The 15,606-nt window shown below is 40.8% G+C and overlaps 1 protein-coding gene across 1 annotated transcript; it reads right to left on the bottom strand.

The window, feature by feature from the left end:
• Positions 1-431: 431 nt before the first annotated feature.
• LOC139919725 (putative carboxypeptidase X1) lies at positions 432-13,305 on the bottom strand. Its single transcript, XM_071909540.2, has 12 exons — positions 13,201-13,305; positions 11,713-11,852; positions 11,086-11,170; positions 10,653-10,803; positions 9,975-10,063; positions 9,624-9,747; positions 7,792-7,988; positions 6,162-6,341; positions 4,180-4,474; positions 3,240-3,379; positions 2,928-3,030; positions 432-1,347 (listed from the first exon to the last, which is right to left on the bottom strand). The coding sequence occupies exons 2-12, from the start codon at positions 11,829-11,831 to the stop codon at positions 1,013-1,015; spliced, it is 1,818 nt and encodes a 605-aa protein (XP_071765641.2). The 5' UTR covers positions 11,832-11,852; positions 13,201-13,305; the 3' UTR covers positions 432-1,012.
• Between the last annotated feature and the right edge of the window lie 2,301 nt (positions 13,306-15,606).

Genomic DNA, 15,606 nt, shown 5'->3' with positions numbered 1-15,606 from the left:
ACAGTCATGTTTTTGGTTTTTAAACTGTACTGGGTTGTGATTTAATTGAACGTTCTTAGTTGTTTTGTCATTGCGGGTGCACTGTCACCTGGTTTGATCACAGCTGGATGGGTGGACGAGGAATGAAAACATGTTGGACGCTCGCACTGTTGTTTCCTAAATGGCTATAAGTTATCCCGACAATGATACTAAAATGGTACTTATTATCACTGAAATAAAAGGTAGCTTTTTTGCACTACTGACTGTTTTGTTTTGACTCGAGTATTCATTACTCCACACATGCAGCGCTGAGAACCTGCCACTAGATGGCAGTCAAAATCCCAGGAACCGGATGATGGAACCCCACTGAGAACCTGGAAGATGCTGCAGAACGGCTCTTATTTAGTGCAAAAACACTAGAACATGGATTACACAAAAAGGAATATTTATTTGAGACATTGTGGTCCTGGTGGACTACAGTCATTGTCAAAATACAGGTACAGTGTTAGAACAGTGAGTGTCACATATCAGACCAGCTGACACTTAAAATCCTCAACTCGATCTCTTTACAAAAATGCAACCTAATGTAGATCACTACAGCTGAATCAGCTATAATATGGTGGAATTAAAGAGTTCATTTACAAAAAAACCTATAGTTTAGTAAAAGGAATTTGTACCTTAAGTTCATCATTTGAACAGGCTGTAAACGTGTTGTCACTTTGTCGCCCAAGGACTTACCTACCATCACTCAAAAAGTTCCATAATTTGTTTTATTTGTACACTATCGATTTGTAACAGATTTTTCAAATGGTGCCTTGGGATGAAACTCCTGCTATGTAAGCATTCTCAGCTTTTCTTAGAGTAGGTTTCACTATTTTGGGACACTGGATAATTTGCTTTACTGGTGTGCTGTCAGTCACTGGGCCAGCATCACTTTTTTCAGATGGTAGATTTCTCGGTTTGGACCAAAACTCGTCAGCCCATAATCTGAATCAGATTTTCAGGCTTCATCAGCCACTCCTCCCCTCTGCTCTCATGCTCTCTGAGCCCGAACGGACCGAGCTTTCCTCAGTTTTTCCTGCTGCTGCTGCTGCTCTCTGCGGCGGTTGAGGACCTTGGTGCTGACGCGAAGCTTTCGGAACCTCAGAGCGCGAAGACGCAGCTGAAGGTCCTGGGGGATCTTCCCTCCTTTAGCCCTGATCTCCTTCAGCCTCTGAATGGGAAATTTGGTCAGGCTGAAGTCGCAGATGGTGGGGTGGGGCTCCAATCCTACATGGCATCGACGCATGGAGGGGAGGTAGCCCTCGGCCCACACCACCACCTTGTATTCCCCCGGGTTCAGCAGACGCCAGTAGTCCCCGTCCGCAGCTGCAGGGAAGGCAGTCCAGGAGACAGAAATGACCATTTATCAGAGGTGTGACCAAGTCAACTTTGCTTGAGTCCCAAGTCGGTCTCAAGTCTTGAGGCACAAGTCTCAAGTCAAGTCCCAAGTCTAGTACTAGATTACCAAGTCAAATCCAAGTCAAGTCCATGTCATTAATGTCAAGTCTCAAGTCTAAATGTAGAACAGCAAGTCAAGTCAGAACAAATCAAAAGTCCAGTATCAATTTAATATCTTAAAGAAAACTAAATATCTAGGACTTTTCAATGCAATATGGTTTTAATAGGATAAAAACTTGGTAAGAGCATCATGAGTTTGATTTCTATAATCAGTTTCAACTTCAATAAATTCAATCATTCCATACAAATTGAGAAAACAGAATTTAAATTCAGTCGTCTGCTGGAACAAATCTCATCACTTTCAATCTAAGTCATTTACACAAACACAAGATCTTTTGTCAAGACTTTAGAAACCTTTTCAAGTCAGCAAAGTACAAGTCAAAGTCAAGTCTCAAGTCTTCTCTTCATGCATCAAGTCAAGTCTCAAGCAATTAAAACTGTGATGTTCATTGCATTCTAGGAGTTATTTTGTGATAAAGTGTTCTGATTTACTTTTTTGGTGAACCCACTTTCCCTCAACCTGCCTCATCTACTTCTACTTAAGTCAGTGATTTCCTACATTTCCCAGAATGCCTTTCAACGATCCCAAGAGAACAGGCGTGAACTTCTTGCATTCAGCTGTGGGTTATACATGTAGGTGGAGGGAGTGATACCGATAGCATAGTAAGAGCAAGAAAGCGAGAGTTTTTCCAGTAGCACCATTTACTCAAAAGCCAACCTGCCTTGTGGCTGCATTGCATTCTGGTCTATCTCCTGCTCCTGTGGGTGGAGAAATTGGTCTCTCTCCTCTTCTACGATGGATTTCTCCCTGTATGATTGTTGAATGTCTCTTGGTGCAAAATGGCGGCTCTAGAAAGAAGCCCTCGCTCTTTGATTCTGAGGGACTGACACCAAAACCTGACGTTTACCTCTGATGTTTTAGATCACTGACATTTTTTCTATTGATCTCGACATGACGTTACATCATCTACGTTTGACCAGTTATCCGCAGGAATCAGAAAAATACACCAAACAACAAAATGGACCCAGAAATACAAAGTGCATCACTAATAGCTGTTTTTCTAACATTGTTTAAGTGCTTTAGGGTGGATTTTTCTACAGGATTTCTTGAACTAATTAAGCACTAATTTTGTTGTTGTTGTCCCCCAGCCAATATGTTAATGGTTCTACGAGCGTCCAGAGACGGTCTAGTGGTTAAGACCTCCGCCCCTGGAATGACATGTATGTATCTCTGCTGAACCACGAGTCAAACCAGAAACTTCTTCCAAACTCTGTGACCCTGTCGCCATCCTAGCTTCAGAGTAAAGAAAAAACACTAAGGGGAGTGAGAAAGCCTCAGAGAAAGACTAAATCTAAACCTCCTTTTCACCTCTCAAAATTGCAATCTCTTAATGGGTATATATTTTTTGCAATGCATCCCAATTCATCAGAAGACGTTCGTGTCTTACCCGATCGGATGTCATGGTTGTGGTCCTCCACCTTAATTATAGCGTCCGCAATCCCTCGTTTGGTCAGCTTGTCCCTCACCACACCTTTAATCCCTCTGTGCACCTGAGTGAAGAGAGAACGCAACACTGTGAGGCGTTCGAAGACAAACTTAAAAAGTGGAAATAAATTGATTCATGTGGGGACAACGGCGGACTGATGGTTAGAGTGTCATTTCCTATCTCCATCACATTTTTTAGTCATTCTCCAGTGTGTGCTGTCTGCCAGAATAGCGATGAATAAATAGACAGATAGAAAGATAAACAGACACTGACCTGCTCCATGTAAACTAGCAGAGACTCCTTGTTGTTTTCCCACTCGATGGGAAGCTCGCTGACATGGGGGAACTTGTCACAGGAAAGCTCCACCGTCACCTCGAAGCAGTTGGTGTGCAGGTAACTGAAGTCATTCATACCTGCAGAGAGGAGACACACAGGTCCATGGATGACAACAGAAACAGAGGGTACACACTTTTAAGAGCTATGGAGGTAAAAAAAACAAATTCAAATTCTACATAAACTGAATGCTTCAAGTGTAAAAAAGTGATTTGAAAACCCAGAGTCAGTTCTGTAAATCTAGAAACAGGATTTGTAACCCAAGTCAGTCTCAAGTCTTGAGGCACAAGTCTCAAGTCAAGTCCCAAGTCTAAATGTAGATTACCAAGTCAAATCCAAGTCAAGTCCGTGTCATTAATGTCAAGTCTCAAGTCTAAATGTAGAACACCAAGTCAAGTCAGAACAAATCAAGAGTCCAGTATCAATTTAATATCTTAAAGAAAACTAAATATCTAGGACTTTTCAATGCAATATGGTTTTAATAGGATAAAAACTTGGTAAGAGCATCATGAGTTTGATTTCTATAATCAGTTTCAACTTCAATAAATTCAATCATTCCATACAAATTCAGAAAACAGAATTTAAATTCAGTCGTCGGCTGGAACAAATCTCATCACTTTCAATCTAAGTCATTTACACAAACACAAGATCTTTTGTCAAGACTTTAGAAACCTTTTCAAGTCATCAAAGTCAAGTCCCAAGTCACCAGAACCTGTCAAGTCAAGTCTCAAGTCTTCTCTTCATGCATCAAGTCAAGTTCCAAGCAATTAAAACTGTGACTCTTCTTTCTTTCTTTCTTCCAAAAAAGCCTACACAGCATTTTCAGAGTGAAACCAGTCAAATCGACCTAATCGATCAAAGCGCCTGCTGATTGACTCACTGCCAGGAACGGTGTGCCAGGCTCCGCCGTTGATGATGTTGTTGTGCCGCTGGAAATCCTCGTAGTGGCAGATGCGGCGGTCGGGGTTGGCCATCACCAGGTTAGTGGAGGCGTAGACGGTGGCCAGCCAGCGGAAGAAACTGTTGTCCGCCGTGGGGGTGTCCTCCTGCGGGGCCCAGTCCCGGGTGCAGTCGTAGGGATACGTGACCACCAGTTCACCCCCGTGCAGATTGGCACTGAGCACAAACGGAATATCCTGCATCCAGCTGATGACGGCGCGGGTCTCAGGTGCAACCTGGGATAGATGGGTGAACTGCATTAGCTGCCGTTGTTCCTGTCACTGTGACATAGAGCTGGGCGATATATCGTATAATATCGATAGCATGATACGAGACTAGATATCGTCTGGGATTTTGGATCTAATATTATTGTGAAATAACTTAAATGTCACTTCTTCCTGGTCTTAAAGGCTGCGTTACAGTAAAGTGATGCAATTTAATTTTCTGAACTTGACAACAATGATTGGCTTCACCTGCTCATCATATCCATATTACTTAGGCTATTACTAATGAGATTACTAATTAAGATTACTAAAGATCATTACTAATTTTCAAAATTTTAAATATCTTATGAAAGCACGAATCTCCATCCCCAAAATATGGCCACATTATCGATATCGAGGTCTAAAATATTGTAATATTTGATTTTGTCAATATCGCCCAGCCCTGCTGTGAAATACTATAAATCTGGCCCAAAACTTTACATTGCTTTGTTTTGAGAGAGTGATTTATATGGCCATGATTCAATTTCATAATAAAAGATGAGCTTTATTGTTGCCTTATGCGTCAAAGCACAAGTGCATAAAACAATTAAAGTTGCAATCCGCAAGATCTGCCTTTTTTATTTTGTCTCCATCTTTGTTGCTCAGCGCTCTTGCTGTGGTGTTTCTGCACTGCACTTCCCAGAGATCACCTGTCAATCAAACAGTGTGGGCGGGACTGTGACGTCTTTCTCCTTGGATTTTCTGTTTGATGAAGTTTGAGTTCCTGTAGGTGGCGCTCTTTTCTTTGTCTGTTCAGCCATGGTGGCGCTGCTCATGCTAACTACCCAGTTCTTCTTCTGTTTATTCTAAACAAACTTCTGTTGCTTCTGCTGGAAACGTAAAACGCATCACTTCCTGTGTGGCAGAGGATTTTTCCCGGGAAAGAGCTACCAGACACCGGGTGTTTAGAACAGACAATGTAAAAGCTTTATGAACTGGATATAGTTTGAATCACTACTGTGTTATATCAATCAACTGATATAACACAATTAAGAGTAGCAAAATGGACATTTATTTATTTGAAAATGTCACAGATCATTACTTTAACTACACACACATGTTCACATTTAATTATTTGTTGCTGTCTTTTTGCTTCTCAGTAATTGACAAAGATATTGTGTAATCTCTTTTACACCAAGAGGCAGAGTTCCAAAATTTTTTCGGTTTTAACAAGGAAACTGTTACCAGACATTGAGTGACACAGCTCCTCTTCCAGTAAAATCCTTTCCTGCACAGAGGTTTTCAGTTTCCTCGGCACTTATATTATTTCCTGTTCTAAGGATATTCAGATGCTCGCGTGTGGAAACACACACATTTTCAATTTGTCCATAAACTCCCCTGAGAAAAACTGTTGGTCAGTGTGCCCTACATTTATTGATTGATCAACTGGCAGCCTACAATCTATTACAGTATGTCATTCATTTTGTTCTGAATATGAAAAGTCCCCTAAATTTACAGATTAATTCTTTGTTATTATCTGTTTTTTTGTTGTTGTTTTATTATCTTCTGTAGGAGAGTACAGTCTATTTTTTTAAAGGCATCTTCTTTGGTATAATACTGGATGTCTTTAAACGGGATTTCGGAGTCATTTACATCCTCATCACTTCCAATTATTTGTTCTAACATGCTGCTCTTTAGTAATAGAGTTAAGTCGGCTTACAAAAGCATCTTCTTTGGTGTAGTACTCTGGGATGGGGATGTAGTGGTTGGACACTTTAGATTTGTCCGCTGCGACCTCCTGGGAGTCCCACATGATGTTGTTCAGGTCTGGGAAGTTGTGGTTCAAGTCGATTCCTTCGAAGCTGTATCGTCCGTAAGCCCAGCCGGCCAGTTCTGAGCCCTACGGCGGATCGATAATCAGAATCATTAAGTACAATAAATGCATATGAATTCACACTACATACTGATACGCATTGTATGATGAAATAACGTCAACAACTGGGACAAAGAGAGATGGTTTAGTGAAATTTCCCCCCCACTCTCTGTCCCTCACAGTCTTCCCTCTGTCTCAATAAAGAAATAAGTAAATATGTTGTAAGCATGTTGTAATGATGTAAGCACCCCTTGGGCCAATCAGTAACAAGACGCATCCTCCCTCCAAGTTTCATCAAAATCAGAACAGTGGTGTAGCAGTTATGCCCTTTCAATTTGAAATTTTGAGCTTGAATTACAACGCCCCCCTCAGGCCAATCAGTGTCATTTTTTAAACGCCACACAGTGCCAAAATGCATCTTCCCTCCACGTTTGAGTTTAGAATTTTGACCTTTAGCGCCCTCATTAGACCAATCACTGTATTTTGTAAGGACAGTTTAATGTGTGTGTTAAATTTCATGTCAACCGGATCGGACTTGAAGGAGTAGAAGTTAGAGTTAAATTAGAAATGTTTAGCTTTTCTTATTGCGCCCCCATCAGGCCTATTAGTATAATGCTTTTATATGCCAGAAAAAAGTGCAGAAATGCATCATCCCTCCAGGTTTCGCCAAAGTCAGATCCGTGGTGTCTGAGAAATCACCTGAGATATCACTTTTGACAGATGGACAGATGGGCGGACAGACAGACAGATACAGCCTGATCCAATTACATTTTGGGAGGGAAGAAAGGGGGAGGGAGAAGGGGAAGAGAGGGGAAGGTAAAGGGGAAAAAAGTGTGAAATCCTGGGTGTAAATGTGACTTAACTTTATGGTTTTCCAACAAAGATCAACTATTCCTGAGTATCAGGAGAAAAGTGGTTTAATATACAGTACTTCTAATTAATAATATACAAAACCTCGCATTTTTATATACTGTATATACAGTATAAGGAAAATCCAGCAATGGCGTATGGTGTATTAAGATTTTTGTTTACATTTATGAACTTTTTTCCATGTCTTCTGCACATTATGAAAAAGTTAGTGTCAGCAAGAAACTTCCTAAACTGAAAACCATTGTGGATAACACTGTTGTGCAATGTGTTCAGGGGAATGGATGAATCAAGAATTACAGTAAATTTTCTTTCTAATGAAATAATAAAAACCAGTGTTGTGAAATGTGGGAAGTCTGTGTGAAGCACTATGGGCTCGGTTTCTCTTTTTGACGTTGCTGGTTTGCTTATCTTTGTTCTTTTGTGGATATGACTTTTGCTTTGGCTCTGTTCTTTCACCTTTATTTTGAAATCTATATGCTATCACTGTAATATTGAGCAAATAGCAAATATTGTATGTAACCACAGACATTTGCACAATAAAGATGCGTTAATAAAAACATCTTGGGCAAACTACAAGACATACGCCTTCATTTCCTCCCTTGCCCACCTTCTCATAAGCTCCTTCGTAGCCGTCGGGGTTCATGGAGGGCAGCAGGTGGATCCGTGTCTCAGTGACCAGGCGGACGATGCGCTGGTTGCCCCTCTTGTATTCGCGGCACATGTACTGCATGAGGTTGAGCACCAGCTCTCGGCCCAGGACCTCGTTCCCGTGCATCCCCGCCACGTAGCGAAACTCCGGCTCGCCTGCCGAGAGGGAGATTAAGAGACTTCGTACAAAGAAGACACAACCAGTCGCTTCATTCAGCAAGTGGTAACACTTTACAATAAGGGTACATTAATTAAGGGTTAGTTAATGCTTAATAAGCATTAACTAACCCTTAATTAACAGTTAACTAATGTGTAATTTACTAATGGTGTTCATGTTAACTAAGGTATTTATTTATACATTATTTAATAGTTTATAAAGATGACTTAAATAATGTATAAATTAATATTAGTTAACTGTTAGTTAACATTAGTTAACTATTAATTAAGGGTTAGTTAATGCTTTAACTAACCCTTAATTAACAGTTAACTAATGTGTCTGGTAATCATTTACTAATGGTGTTCATGTTAACTAAGGTATTAATTTATACATTATTTAATAGTCATCTTTATAAACTATTAAATAATGTATAAATTAATACCTTAGTTAACATGAACACCATTAGTAAATTACACATTAGTTAACTGTTAATTAAGGGTTAGTTAATGCTTATTAAGCATTAACTAACCCTTATTAAGCATGAACTAACCCTTAACTTAGTGTACCCTTATTGTAAAGTGTTACCCAGCAAGTAATACATGAACAGGAATTAGTCTCGGTGGTACTTGTGCAGAAACATGACGACAACGTACTGTATATAGTAACAGAGTACACAGAGTACTGGGGTTATTTACACATAGATGGGCATCTGGAACTGGAGCCCAGAGTCACATCAGGAACACATGCAATCTCTCTGATAAAACTTTCAACCCCTGTGTATTGTGTTAGGCAATAGTGTGAAGCTGTACCACAGTACCTTGCCAATGATTATAAATGGATTGGCCAGGCTTGACATTCCTGAATATAAAGCACGAACCGGCCAAGACTCCACAGACCCAAGATCTGCACTTGATCCATCAGCATTTCAAATACACAGTGTTCCCGTAAGACTCTATGAATAAATATGAAAATATGAAAATGTGTGAGGCCTGCCTTTCTGCTACAGCCCAAAAAAGAAGAAGAAGAAGAAGAAGAATTTGGCACCAGGGTCTAATTAACCATGACACCGCTGAAGCAAATATCAGCTGTCAAGACATAAATAACCTCCATTCTCTTCATTCTGTCTCAGGAGGGAAGCAGTTTCAAAATGTGTTGGTGCCATTCGTCTTTGAAGGAACAAAGACTAGCTCTCTACTCTCTACGCTTATTTTATTTACACTTTTTTTTTTGGCAGAAGCAGCGAGGCCACAATTCGCGTTCGGGCGGATCAGCCAAATGCGGCGGATTATCCCACAAAGCGCGCATCTGAAGTCAATACGACAAAGGAATCTTTCTTGTTTGCTGGAGAGGACGGGGGTCTTGAGTTTCAAACCATTATCAGTTTGTTTACATAAGAGAGGCCTTCTCCACAAGACACTCCGGGTTCCCTATCCGGTCCTGCTGCAGGACCCAGCCTGTGTAAACACTTGGGGATGTTGAGCCGGGCCTCTAAGCAGCCGGTATCAGAGAAACACAAGGAGGAGGAGGAAGATGAACTCTGTTAGACCCGGAGGCTGCTGGCTTTAAGGCTTCACCTCAACATTGACGAGAAAATGAAACTGCGCTCGCAAGAGACGAGTTTAAATCGCTCTTACCAAGTTCGTGCTTGCCGGGATTATCTGAGATCTCCATGACGTAGAGTTTGAGGCCCGTGTAGCTCTTCCCTATGCTGTAGATGCGGGTGATGTTGGGACACTCCTCGTTCACAGACTTCATGAGCTTCAGGGTGACAGAAGACAAGAAGTCAGCGGCTTGGACTCGGCTGGAAATGTCTTTAAAGGGTTAATGAAATCTGCACTCTGGGGGAAGAAATCTGCAAACTGTTAACAGTCTGAGTAAAAACTTTGGTATTAGCTTTCGGGGAGTTAAAGTGAGTCTTAAGGTCACAGACATTGTTACTCATCATCACGCATGTGTGGTTTCTCAGTTGTTTATCACACTCTAACCTTCCTCATCTCGTTGTAGTTGTGGTGCTTGAAGTCCAGATCATCCCTTGATCCTGGTTCTTGCTCTGAGGAGTAGATGTCGTCCGGATCTATGAGGAAACGTCATGAGATTTCAGTGCCGTGGATCACAATTAAATTGAGTTTTCCAACTGAGTTTTGATCAAGGCATAACCCAAAAATAAAGTGCAAATGAGAAGTTCATGTCCAAAAGGCTATACAGACGTTTTAGAACAAACATAAAGACGGAAAAGACGGAATTCTATTGTTTATTTTTGGTGCGTCAGCTCATATAGACAAAGTTGAAAAAAAAAACAAAGATAGCCCGCACTCTGTTTCTTCTCATTCCACTCCTCCCTCCAGTCTTGACATGGACATTTCGACTATCAAGCGTTCCTCTGCGTTTTTATACAGACGTTTTAGAAACAAAAAATACCCAAAGTTCATCATTAAATATCTATAAAATATACAGTCTGTAACAGTGTTAAACTTTCTTTTGTTGACTTGTAAGTTACCACATATCCTTATAAAAGTAGCAGAATTTGTATTCATTTTGAGCTATAAGTCAATAATGGACTTCTTATCCGGAAACTAAAGCCTTGACATGAATCATTAGACTGAATTAGCATTAGAATCAGCGACACACTTCTGCACTAGTGTAAATCTAGAAATATTTACTACCATGAACGCGACAGCCGAGTATCTCTGCCCGGAGGCAGATGGAGCCGTTGGAGTACCAGGTCTGGGGGTTGATGCGGATCAAACGGGCGACAGTGGGAACAGGCAGGAGGCCGAGCACCGGAGTCTCTGGATCCTGGGTCCCTTTAAATATCTGTACAGTTCAATGTGACATTACATGGGTTTGAACCGGTTTGATAATTTTAGGAGCCCCTGCAAGAGTCATTCACAGACTTAAGTTGCCTACAATCCTCCAAAAAGTACCATCATTTGTTTTCATTTGGAGTTATCAATTATTTTCTAAGACTAGGACACTTTTTTCAAATGGTGGAAATCTCAGTTTGGAACAAAACATTTCAAAATCTGTTTTGCATCTCCACAAGGTTCATAAGGTCATAAAATATAGGTGGTGAAAGAAAACAAAGGTAGTCCTTACTGCTTCTTCTGTCCCGTTCATGCAGGTTTCCCAGGTTTCAGAGTCGTTACTCAGCTGGACTTTGTAGGTGTGGACCCAGTCCCAGCTGCAATGAACACCAAGAAGGCAGATGAAGTTCAAGAAATCAGCGGTTAATAAACCACAATGTCCTGAGCTGCCAAATGAATGGCTCATTAATCTGTGAAAATTGTACGTTTTCTTTGTTTTGGTGACTCCTTCCTCCTTAAAATGTGCAATCCTTGATCATTTTAAGCTACATGTGTTGCAATAATTAGTAATTAAACTAAACTAAATCAAACCACACCAAAGTAAACTAAATATTCTTCCTGACTGCCCTCCTTTATTATAAATGTACAATCACAAATATTTATGAAGATTAAGCTAAACCAAACCAGCCTATACTAAATGAAGAGTTCATTTCCAAAACACTTTATAAACATATTGAAAAGAACATAATTTACTTAAAATCATCATTCAAAATCTCTAAATTATAGAGGATCCAATCTGTAAAAGTCAATTTGTCAGGACTTAAGTTACCTATTATCCTGCAGAAACTACCATAAGGTGTTATAATTTTGTGCATTTTGGAACCAAACTCTTCAGATATCGATGCGGACACTACCTGACCTCCAGATGGAGTTTCTGCCTTGCAGGACGACTCCAGTGAACAGCGTGAGGTGGATGGCGTCCACTTCAAGCCACTGGTTCCTGTCTTTATACTCCGCACACCAAGCCCCGTCGTACATGTCCCCATCCTCAATGCCAGACTAAAAATACACATTACACTTTATTAAGTCTCTTCTCGTCACGGTAGGATCCACTGAGCCAAAATCCTACTTAGAAGCACTTGGAAACAGACAGGCACAGACGTTTCCAAACTTTACAGCATAGATTTCAGTACTGACTTGAGCCATGATTGTTAAATAATTGCTTTCAGATTGCAGTCTGCAGATTTCAGACTGCAGAACGAGAGGGAGGAGGTAGGGTGGGATATTGAGTAACACTGACCGTGCGTTCAACTGATTATTTCACATAAATGCCAAGTGATTACATTCATACAAACTGTGCAAAAATACTTCATCACTTTAACCTCAGCAAGCACTCTTCCAGCAGAAAATGCGGCCACTGCAGTCGATTATGTTCATGATTTTACGTGCCAGTAAAAACTAATGAGAACAAAAGTGATGGAGAGTGTGGGCGAACCACATTCTTTCAATGTTCCAGTGGTTTCAGGACTGTACAGTGGAGATAAACATGAAACTGTAGACAGAAATGAGACAACATGCAGTGACATGGGCACCAGAATTAATATAAAGACATTCTGCAGACCAATCAATATAACCTGAGTGGTCTCTACCTATAGATATATATATCAATACTTTAGAGCAAAAGGGGCATAAGTGACATTTCATAGTAGAGCAAAAACAAAATGTTAAATTCTTGCATCGTTTTTATTCAAAACATAACAGGAACTATCCGTACTTTTACAGAGATTAAGATTCAGAAAACTGATATTCCATAAAAAGCTATCAAGTGCAGTTACGCCCTTTTTGCACCAAATTGAATTGGGTTTTCAGAGACTTAAGTATCTTGGATTTTCTCCTTTATTTTAATAGTTTATGGTTACAAATGTGTCTATGATCTATGAACAAATGTGTTGTTTTGACATCAGATTGAGCTCAGGAGCTTTGCAATGATTTATATAATCATTGGAAATTTTCAGCCAAAATGTCACTTGTGCCCCCTTTGTACCAAACCCTCAATATATTGAAAATTGAATTTATATATATGAAATGATATGTATAGTCTTCTGTCCATAGTGAGTGTTTCCTATCAGTTTCGTACCATCAGTGTCACTATATACTTTGAAACTCTGTCATTTACTGTACTTGGCATTTTAAAAGACTCTGATCCAGATTCTGATTAGACTAACCCGGATATTTAATGAAATGCAACAGAAGATCCGCACACAAAAATGTGCCCATATTAAACATTTTAATAAAGAGGTGACGTTTTGCGCAAGTAGTCTGTGTCAGATTTTTCACTGTGTGTGGATCTTATGTTTTTTGGATGTGGGTGTCTTTCTTGTGATGTTGATGTTTTTGGATGTTTGACCTGGATATTGAGCCGGCCCCTGTGAGGACCCAGTCCGGTCCGCTGGTAGGAGGAAGCCCGGATCTGGCTGTCATCGACCCGCAGAGACTCCAGGCCGAGGGGAGGGCAGTCTGGAGGGGAACCAAAGCATTAGGAGATAAAAATCTTTGCTGCGTTTCTGTCTGTGCTTGTCTGGAGATGCTGATCCTAAGCAGAAATCCTCTGGACTGACTGCCGAAGGGTTAAATGCTCATGGCCGATGTAATATGAGAGAGAGAGAGAGAGAGAGAGAGAGAGAGAGAGAGAGAGAGAGAGAGAGAGAGATGTAGGCTGTATTACACTGTTATGTTCACCGCAGTGTGGAATATCCCTAATTCTTCTGGGTCAGATCAGTGGAGGTTTGGAGGCCTCCCACAATCCCCCTCTCCTCTCCCACAACCCCCCTCTCCTCTCCTCTCCTCTCCTCCTTTCCTCTGTCCTCCTCTAGTCTCCTCTCCTCTCCTCCTCTCCCCTCCTCTCTTCTCCTCTCCCCTTGTCTCCTCTCCTCTCCCCTTCTCTCCTCTCCTCTCCCCTTGTCTCCTCTCCTCTCCTCTCCTCCTCTGAGGGAAGTGGAGGAAAGTGCTGATAAGTGAATGCGTGGAAAACTTGAATGTAACCTGAGACCGGGTGAAGGGCCTACAGAGAGTCAAGTCAAACCCGGAGCGGAGCAGGGAGGACAAGAGCTACAGCTGCAGGCTTTTTTTTATGGCTTTAAGAACAAGCAATAACATTCCCATCAATCACCAAGCAGGGCGAGCTGGCAGGGCAAAACAACTTCATTAGGTCAAGCAATGTTTTCAACTGCAACATCTTCAACATTAAAGTAGGAGTTGGCTGATTTATGGTGGTTTTAGTAGATTATATTTGCGTTCCACAGAGTCACAAACTGAGAAGCTCTGGCCGAATCCCTTTCACACAATCTTGATTTAATATCTCATCCAATTTAAGATATGAAGCATTTGGGGGGAAAAAACACGTGGCTGCAGTTATCCAGCCAGTTTCATCTTACATGTACCAGCACAAATATTTGGGATTTCAATCAGCCCAAATGGGACAAGCAACATAGTAACAAAATTAGACCAAGTAATGTTTACTTCGACTGACTTTAAAACCTTTTTTCCTTCATAGATCCACACTCCCTACAAAAACAATGTAAAGCAGCTTTACTTATGTTTCACATGGTTAGAAAATTAAGCAAGCCAGTCAAGGGATGTAAATGAATGACGGCATCATTAAATAGGCTAATTGAATTTAATTAATTGAGATTACTAATTGAGTTTAATAAAGTTGGGATTTCTCAGGTTTAACATAAGAAAGGTCTATGTGGGTTATTTGGCTGAACTTTGATTTAAAAAACAAACAAAAAAAACCCAACTTTGATAATTATTTCCTTACCGAGTGCTTTTTTGGCATCTTCTGTCTTGCTTTCTTCTTCGTCTTTACCGGTGGGTTTTTCTTCATTGTCTCGGCTGACGTCTTTCCTGTCCGGTTGATTGTTCCTGACAGTTGTGGGGAATAACTTTGTCTCCGGTGTTGTCGGTGCTGCTGTCCGGTCAGCAGCAGCGGGATTCACAGTGACAGACTCAGTCCGGTGTAAAGTTGCAGTTGCAGTCGTGTTGAATGATGAAGAAGAACTCACAGTCGTTGCATCGCTTGTCAGCCCGCCGACACCGTCAGAAGCTCCCAGGATGATCACTGCCGCCAGCATGCACAATGACTTTTCCATCTTGCTCTTTGTTTGCTGCACAAAAAAAAAACCCTGAGTGTGCAGCTTATATGGAGAGATGACAGACCCAGACCTCCATCCCTCCTCCCCTCCTCCTCCTCCTCCTCCTCTTCCTCTTCCTCCCCTCAAAGTCCTGCAAAAACCGTAATCCATAAAAAACAGGCGCATGGCTGCAGTTTACATAATGTGGGTTACACAGACATCAGTGACCCACATGTTACTACATCCAAGGAATCAAGGTTAAAATGTTTTCAAATATCTTTACTGGTGGTGGAAAAGAGAAAGTATATAGAGTTCACACTGTTATTACGACCATAGCTTATTTTGTGTCTTTGTCCCACTTTTTTTCTTTTTTCTTTTACTTCCTCCTGTAGGGAAGGTGGGTGGGGATATAAGCAAAAAAAAAATGTGCTGGTGATATTATATAACAATATGTATACCTTTCTCTCTCCACCAAAAGAGATATTTGAACACATTTTGACATATGCTACTTAATTGAAAGTAGGCCTATATTTCCATATATACAAATCAGACACATTTTGTTTGTCTGCACTCAGTTTATCAGACTTTCTGCTATTTCTTCAACTTACTCACTCACTTCTTCGATGTTTGCCTGCTTCTTCGATTCTTTTTTTCCAGAGGGGGAAAAAAAAAGAAGTTGA

Source organism: Centroberyx gerrardi, chromosome 17 (assembly GCF_048128805.1).
Source record: "Centroberyx gerrardi isolate f3 chromosome 17, fCenGer3.hap1.cur.20231027, whole genome shotgun sequence".
Taxonomy (NCBI): Eukaryota; Metazoa; Chordata; class Actinopteri; order Beryciformes; family Berycidae; genus Centroberyx; species Centroberyx gerrardi.
This window is presented reverse-complemented; position numbering and strand designations above follow the sequence as displayed.

Coding starts and splice junctions, on each gene's coding strand:
- LOC139919725 (XM_071909540.2), bottom strand. CDS start 11,831: ATGTACGACGGGGCTTGGTGTGCGGAGTATAAAGACAGGAACCAGTGG. Junction 10,804..11,085: donor TGAACGGGACAGAAGAAGCA/GTAAGGACTACC, acceptor TGAACTGTACAG/ATATTTAAAGGGACCCAGGA. Junction 3,031..3,239: donor TGCTAGTTTACATGGAGCAG/GTCAGTGTCTGT, acceptor CTCTTCACTCAG/GTGCACAGAGGGATTAAAGG.